This window comes from Pongo pygmaeus, chromosome 12, assembly GCF_028885625.2.
Source record: "Pongo pygmaeus isolate AG05252 chromosome 12, NHGRI_mPonPyg2-v2.0_pri, whole genome shotgun sequence".
NCBI classification, from domain to species: domain Eukaryota; kingdom Metazoa; phylum Chordata; class Mammalia; order Primates; family Hominidae; genus Pongo; species Pongo pygmaeus.
The window spans coordinates 64,554,765-64,563,001 of NC_072385.2; the positions used below are offsets into that span (position 1 = coordinate 64,554,765).

Below are 8,237 nucleotides of genomic sequence, written 5' to 3' on the forward strand. Positions count from 1 at the left end.
CAAATGGTGAGAATCAATGTCTTTAGTTTTATTTGTTAGGATTATTTGTGGCTATTTCACCTGAAGACATGGGAATGGATTAGATATTCCCCTATGGCACTGGGGATTAAAAAAAGATGTATGGGAGCAACTTTTAAAAATTAAGAGTTTTATATTGTAATACACAATATTTAGAGTCTCTATTTTCTCTGAGACCTTTCACTTTCCTGGCCATCAGTGAATGGAAGTTGCTAACTTTGAGCCAAACAGGATCAAGGAAAATGGAATTGGGATTCAACATGAGCTATTACCTCTTGAACTGGAAAGACATGTAAACATGAAAGATGAGGCTGAAAATTTGGTTCAGCCGTTCTGTGCCATAAGCACAAAAAAATCCATCTGCAATATGCGAAAAAGAGGGAAGTAAAATTTAGAGAAGAAGAGAGAAGAGGTAACACGTGGCTTCAGGGAGAGAAGCAGACTTGGGTCTTGGTGTCAGCAGAGTTCCTGGATGTAGTCTTTTTGATAACCAGCTGCTTTTCTTGCCCTCAGATTTTTTTAGATATTCTTATATCCTTGCAATAAACCACCCTTTCTGGCTTATGTGACTCTGAGTGAATTTCTGTACTTGCTGATCTGAAACGTTACTGTGCACAACAACTATAGAGCAGCCTTCAGAGCAGTTGGAGAGTCTTGGAACCATTCGTTGTGGTTAGTGGTGTCTGAAGCACCTGAAGGGGTTCTTTACAGGAGATAGGTCTTGAATATAGGTTGAGTCTAAGGCACTTCAACAACTTGCCACCATCACATTGCACTTTTGATCCAGTGCATTCCAAGTCATAAGAAATTGTAAGAAATGTGAGTATACACTGAATTCAATGCTAAATGATTTTATTGAAACTTAAAGAAATCAAACATAACTAGTAGAGAAAAATTTCAGAATGACATGGTAAAAACCACTAGAGCCCATATTTTTTCTGCACAGCATATTCAGATGACTAAATCCATAGTAGCTTTAAAAAACTGTTTAGTTCTCCACTGTGTCCCCACAGAAGGAAATGTCCACAACCCATAGTATACTGGTCGTGAAACAGCTTTCTGAGTAAAATAACAGGCTTGCCCCTAATAAAGAGAAAAGAAGAAGCCTATATTAATGTCTATTCAAGGACTCTTTTCTTGCAGAGGATTGGGGGAGTAGGGGTTTCCAAACTAGCTATGTGCTAATGTCAAGGTTTATCTGTCTGTTGTGATGAAATCAATCAATTCAGAGATCTGGAAAATTGCTGTTAAGTTAGATTCCTAGGTAGACACTTTGTTTTTGTGCAGCTGTTCTTTGAATGTCCAGAAATTAAGTGATTGTCTGAGCTATAGAAAGTTAATAGATTCTATTAGCATTCTTCTTTCATTTAGCCATTCATGCATTGTTTTGAATATGACTTGAGTCTACTCTTGATTCACACTTAAAAGGCAGTGTTCCATAACATTTAAGAGCACAGAATCCAGGGCCAAAAAGCTTGGAATTGACCCGGGCAAGGATTTTGTGACCTCTCTGTACCTCAGTTTCCTCATCCATAAAGTAGGATTAAAATAGAACCTATAAGATTGCTGTGAAGAACCAACTGAGTTAACACACTTAAAGCACATAGAACGGTACCTGATACAGAGCAAGCACTGCACAAATGTTGGCCTTGATGACCATCCCTGCATCACTGGTGCCCACTATGGACACGCGTGAGGATAGCCTGACAATCCCACCAGCACTAACTTAGGGTGCACAGTAGGGATGCTACTCACCTTGCATCTCCTCAGCCATGTATGTTGGAATCCCACGACACATGTTTGCAATGTTTTCTCCAAACTTGCTCAGGTCATCGACTTTGTTCGGGTTGACTGAGTACATCAGGCCCTTGGGAGGTGGTCCTTCTGGTCCCTTACCCTGAAGCTGAGTGTGGAAAAGACAGGTAGAAAGGAAGAATGGGAGAGAATGAATGCCAAGCCCAGTGGTTTGTTGACTTGAGGGGTATACAAGGCCAACAGTGAGTATTGCTCAGCTAAATTTTTCCATAATCAAGATGAAGAAGAGCCATTTCTAGCTTATTCTGTATATCTTAGCATTTCTAAGTGTCCTAAGGGATTTAGCTGGTTTGAAACCTCAGCTTCTCATAAAAACAGAAGTCTGAGGCTAAATTTATTCTGAAACTTGGATCTCATTTGGTCATCATAGATTCCTTGGATTAGACTATGTAATAATCATCTTCTGAGAATGCAGTTTATTTATTTTCTCTACCTTGTCAATGAAAGGTACCCATTTATCAGTTATAGGAATACGAACTCAGGCAAATATTTTAAAGCATTATGGAACTCTTCTTTCCACTTACCTGGATTAGTATGGCCAGACAAAATATACAATACCCAGTTACATTTGAATTTCAGATAGACAATGGATCTTTTTTTAGTATATCCCAAATATTGCATAGGATATATTATACTAAAAAGACCTGCTGCTTACCTAAAATTCAAACCTAACTGGATATCTTCTATTTTCATTTGCTAAATCTAATAACCCTAACTAACTCTTGCAGAAAAATGTCCTTGGCAAAGTACTGAGGCTCCTATTGGTGTGACCAGAACTTTGCTTCTCTAACGGTCAAGGTTTCAAGTGCTTTGCTCAGCGGTTGTAGAGGTAGGTGTGAGCCACAACATTTGATGTGGCAGAAGTTGCCTTCCCTCAGGCAATCACCAATAACTTCCCCCATTGTGCTGCACACTACAACATACTGTGGTCAAGAGGGAATGACTGTGATCTTCCTGTTATTTACTGAAGGATGTAAAACCTCTCCCCTCACCAAAAATAAAAAGGCTTTTATTTTTACCTTCTTTTCCTTGACCAGTGCATCAAGGGATTGAATGGAGGGCATGACTTCCTTGTTCATTTTGTGCACAATGCATGCCTTCTTTCGAAAGAGTCTGGTTGCAGCAAAGCCCTGTTAAAGTAGATGGCAAATAATGAGGCATGTGTTCTCCAAGGAGCTTTTCTTATCAGAAGTCAGTTCCACCTGCAGAGAGAAATGGAACTCCAAGATCGTGATGAGCTGGGATAAGAGCACTGGATGTGGCACTGCTTGGCAATCATATTTATTGCTGACATTTGTGAGGACAGACTGCAATTCTGTGAGGGCAGAGACTAAGCATCTAACTGGTTTGCTTTATTTTCAGGTTCCAGCATGATAAAAACCCCTCTATATAAGTCTGTTTTACTGAAATAGACTTTAAAAGCTATCATGTTTTAGTCTCCTTTGATCCTCACATTTCAAGGAGACAGGTAAGACAAATATTATTTTTCCAATTGATGAGATAAAATTGAAACAATAAAGAGTTTGCTATTGAAAGAGTTTGCTATTTAAAAGTATAACGTCTGTTAAATATATAGCTGATAATTCCAGAGTTGGGTCTCCTAACTAGTGCTAAGTGTTCCTTTCTTTGCTCCTCTCTTTCTTTGCTTCTCTTTTCCTTTCCTTCTCTCTTTCTTTCCTTCTCTCTTTCTATTTTTCTTTCTCTCTCTTTCTTTTTTCTTTCTTTCTCTCTCTTTCTTTCTTTCTTTCTTTTTTCCTCTCTTACCAATTAATATTGTCATTTACATTTCCCGAGTTTTAGATGAAATGTCAATTTCAATCTCTTTAGAAGGTCGTAAAACCTCCTTTGAAAACAAAGTGAGATAGTCTAAGCTTTGGAAGCAGTAATGTTGTATAAGTCTTTCAGCATTATTGAGGGTATCTGCAGGCAAGGCAAAAGGATGTTCATATTTGTTGTATATACTCAATCCCTTGAACATAGTGTTTATTGGTTTGAATTTTAACTGATCATGCAACACTTATTAACAGTAGTTATCTCTAGGGAACAAAATTGGATGAGCAAAATGGGCACCTTTACTTATAACTGTATGCTATGTGTAATTAGAATTTATTTTTAATTTCTTTATGGTTAACATGCACATTTTTTGTTAAAAAGAAAACCAATTTTTCAACAATAGAGTGAAAATTGCACGTTGGCTACCTACATTTCCATAATCCCAGATGGAATTCCAGGAGTCCCATCCATTGTTATTGTCAACATTGGCCACATTGTGTTCATTGTTGACACTCACTGACTGCTGCCCACTTCCAGCATTGTTGTTGTCATTGTTGACGTTGATATTCTGAAGTTTATAAGAGATTGAGAGTGATTTAATACCACATTTCCTTGCAAATGCATTTTGGTAGCAAACTTGAAAAGGTGAGACTTACATAGCTAGCAAGGGCAGGAGCTAGAAAGACTCCAAGAAGTCCAGCAAAGACAATCTGAAATCACAAATAACATTGGTCTCCTGTTACATGGCACAATGATATCTTCTTCTTTCTTCCTCTATCCAAGCTTATAAAAAATATTCACTAATTTTACCAATGTGTTCAGTTCTAGTTCAGTGTGTTTTCTTCTTCTCTTACCTTGCATTTTTTAACCATAAAAGTTTTAATGGTAATGTGAAATTGCTGATTAATTATAAGTAATTATATTAATGTGATACATAGTTTTAGAATTTTTAGTGTAGGTCTTATGAAATGCTGGAAAAATTGATGAAGAAGGGAAGTTGAGAGCCAGGAAAGCTGCTTTCATCTCATTGCCATCCAGTACTGAGGAAGAAAATGTAATTTTCAAATAGTGATAAATCAAATTATTGAATCAAATCCCTTTTAAAGTAAAACCCAGAATGTACCATCTTGTTTCTCTTCAGTTTAATAAGTGGTATCATAAAGATGACTTTGCTAAGATGATACTTCTGGAAATGTCAGAACAGAGTTTAAAAATTTTTAAGATTGCTCAAAATATTAACTTTATAATAAAACATATACTTGGCAAATGAATTTCCTATAAATTATCATTGGTCAGAATGCTGTTTTGTTGAATTATATTGTGTAATATAAACCATAGGTGTTATTAGAAAGCAGAGAACTGCCTTTCTTATTTAGAGCTTTCAAGGACTTGCTATAAATGATTATTTTTTAAATGCTTTATAAATCTTCATGATTTTTCTATTTTGGATAAACTCAGCTATAGTTAATGACAGAGCATCCTACCTTGAGTAGATATTTGGATTATTTAAATCTAGTAAAAGAAGAAAGTTATACTTCTTTGAGTATTAAGAGGTGGGAGTAAAGATTCACTTTTAAGTTATTGAAAATATGTGTATTCTCCTAAATATTAACAAAAATGATTTGGGGTAACTGACATGGCTTGGTTATTCAGCTTAAATTTGTACTGTGGCTTATGTTACACAGGTTGTTGATGTTCACCTCCCACTCACTTGTTTCTAATTGTTTTATAAGGTCTAAAATTCTCTCTTTAGAGAAATTCAGAAAATTCACCTGGCACATATTTTGACCTCCTAGGAAACATATTTGTATTAGTATTGAATTTTGGTCAGTGCCCCAATATAAGAAAGTTACTGTTTTAAAATAAAGCAAACTATCTTATTTTCCTTGGAAAAAAAATAAGTTTTACAATAAATAGCCATAAATGAATACTATGGTTTGAAATGGCTATAAGTTCTAAAAACCACATCTGAAAATGATTTCAGTTAATTTTCCTATTTAACATGGGATGTTTTCTTCCTAATAGAAATAATCTTTTTATTAAAAAAAACTTTCCAAAGCAATGGATTAGTAGGCCGGTTGGATGCCAATGATGAGAAAGCAAGGATAGAGTGTCTGGCTGGCAAGAGTGATCAGCAGAGGTGACGTCACTAGCAGTGTCCCAGCATACTTGGTTTAATTATTTATCACAGGGTCCCTGACATTGCTTGTCAGAGCACAGAGCTTTATGCAGGGTGCCTCATTCTTGGTACCTAGTCTCATTTCCTTTGCCTGGGACAAAATAGTTTTGAGAACTGCTCTAGAGATTCAAGGTAACTTTTAAAAAAAAATTTAAATTTTTTTCCCAATAGCTTAAAAAGGAGTTAAAAATCAGTCTCCTAAAAAGTCAGAGGTAGAAGAAATTTTAGAGAACACCTAGTACAATGCAATCATTTTACAGATAAGGTAACTGAGCTTCAGGGGTTAAGTGAGTTGGCCAAACTTATACCTCTTGTTCACAGCAGAACTAGGAGAGAAATCAAATCTAACCTGTGTCTGGAGCTCCCTCTGACTCTTTTAAACTTTGCTGCTATTAAGAGGACCTAGTTCTAGGTAATCATTTTACATTTGCAGCCCCATTATAAAGTAGAGTCTGCCGTAACGTTTTCCAGTGCGTAGTATGTTGAAACATGAAAATAGTCATCTGATTCTAGCCCCTTTGCATCGTGTTGTGAGAAACCCGGCACTACTAGTTACTTTGGCAGGGTTTCTCGGTCCACCTCCTCCTAGACTCTCAGGTTTCTGTCTGGAACCACAGGAGAGATGCTGTGGTAGCTTCATGTTTCAGATGCTTTCTTAAATAAATGGTCATGCTAGAGCCCAAGGCAAATCTTTCTTTCTTGGAGACCCATTTTACTGTAACAAATGTGACAAGAGGTCTATCTCAGCCACTTATTTTGACAATAAGCTTTTCATCTTTCCTGAACATGCTCAGGAATTTTGGTAAATGAAAGGAGGAATTCAAGAATGAGGGATGATCGGTACTTTCTAGGGCTTAGGAACTGCTTACCCTGCATGGAGACTGGAATCAGGTGATGTGGAAAGTCATTTTGTTCAAAATAGGTCAGTGTAAGGTGCTCAGACAGCTGTCTAATCTCAGCACAATTATCCTTCTCTATAGAGATGCTTATAAATGCCATGATTACATAAATAGAAAAAAGATTTTTTTTTCATTATTTCTTCTTCTAAAAAAAAGGGATACACGTGCAGAACGTGCAGGTTTGTTACATAGGTATATGTGTGCCATGGTGGTTTGCTGCTCCTATTGACCCGTCCTCTAAGTTCCCTCCCCTCACTCTCCACCCCCCAACAGGACCTGGTGTGTGTTGTTCCCCTCTCTGTGTCCATGTGTTTGAAAAGAGAATTTTTCTAAAATTTTCCATGATGGGGCCATAAGAAGCAGACCTCCCAAATCTCAGAATATTGACAGTCTCCAACCATATGGCAGTAAATTCAAAAGGAAAAATCTACTCACTGTGAACTTCATCTTGTCTTCACGAAAGCAGTGGACAGAGGAGTAGGCAAGCATGGACCTGAATGAGAAGCCTTCTCATATTTGTACTTAACCAGGTTGACTCAAACTAGGTGTTATCAGGTGGGGGTCAAAGACTTATCTTCCTCAATTTCTCCTATCTGTGCCATGAGCCAGTGTACCAGGAAACCTTTCAGAATATCTGCATGCTTAGCAAGGAAATTTCACATGGAGTTGACCTGACTCATCACTTGTTGAAGCTGAAGGTATCACAACAAACTCAATATGATTTATGATAACTTCTCACCCAATCGAAGCTGTGGGTGTGAGTATTTTACACGTTAACATTACTCAGATTCAGAAAAAGAATAATCCCTAAAACCAAACAAAATCACAGCTGAAAAGCCACGTGTATACAAGGCCTTCCAGATAGCAGCTCCTATAGGAATGTAGAAATGGTTTCCACTTCTTAACTTTTATCTGAGCCCATGGCAATGGTTTTGCTTAGACTAAACATGTTTTGTGAGCAACTCCCACCAAACCTATCCCTTTTCTGCAGTGTTGAGCTCATTTAATGATAGCACCACATATCTGGTATAGCTCTTTCTTCTCAGCCTCACATCCAGTTAGTTACTGTCATTTTATCTCTGAAATGCCTCTCAACTCTGACCTTGCCCACAGCTCCCCTCACCTGGACTTTCACAACAGTCATGCAATTGATCACTCTGGTCACCAGTTTCTTATATTCCAATGCATTTTCTTCATTAACCCTGAGGTTGTCTTTCTGAGGTGCATAGATAGACATGACTCTATCATGCTTGGAAATTTCACTGGCAGCCTACAGAAAATTCAAAGTCATTGGAATGGCATCCAGGGTCCTTCGTAATAAGATTTCCAAAGGCTTCCTGTCTGCTACTTTATGCTATGTACCTACATTCTAGCTCCACCAGCGTTCCCACCATTCCTGGAAAAGTCAAGATGTGTATGTCTCCATGCCTTTGTACATGCTGTTGTTTTATCTTGGAGGGCCACCCCCTAGCCTCTCTCTTGGTAGACTCCTGTTCATTGTTCAAGGCTCAGCTCAAATATCACTGCCTCCATCACATCTCCCCCATCTGCTA

The 8,237-nt window shown here is 37.6% G+C and overlaps 1 protein-coding gene across 1 annotated transcript; it reads right to left on the reverse strand.

The window, feature by feature from the left end:
• Positions 1-853: 853 nt before the first annotated feature.
• LOC129030729 (gastrokine-1) lies at positions 854-7,173 on the reverse strand. Its single transcript, XM_054476381.1, has 6 exons — positions 7,120-7,173; positions 4,263-4,316; positions 4,037-4,174; positions 2,853-2,963; positions 1,774-1,921; positions 854-1,101 (listed from the first exon to the last, which is right to left on the reverse strand). The coding sequence occupies exons 1-6, from the start codon at positions 7,171-7,173 to the stop codon at positions 1,007-1,009; spliced, it is 600 nt and encodes a 199-aa protein (XP_054332356.1). The 3' UTR covers positions 854-1,006.
• Between the last annotated feature and the right edge of the window lie 1,064 nt (positions 7,174-8,237).

Bases quoted from the DNA above. Each gene is read 5' to 3' on its own strand.
- LOC129030729 (XM_054476381.1), bottom strand. From the start codon at position 7,173: ATGCTTGCCTACTCCTCTGTCCACTGCTTTCGTGAAGACAAGATGAAG. The intron at 4,317-7,119 runs GTGAGTAGATTT...TTGTGATTTCAG, and splicing joins AAGACAAGATGAAGTTCACA to ATTGTCTTTGCTGGACTTCT. The intron at 4,175-4,262 runs GTAAGTCTCACC...TATAAACTTCAG, and splicing joins CTCCTGCCCTTGCTAGCTAT to AATATCAACGTCAACAATGA.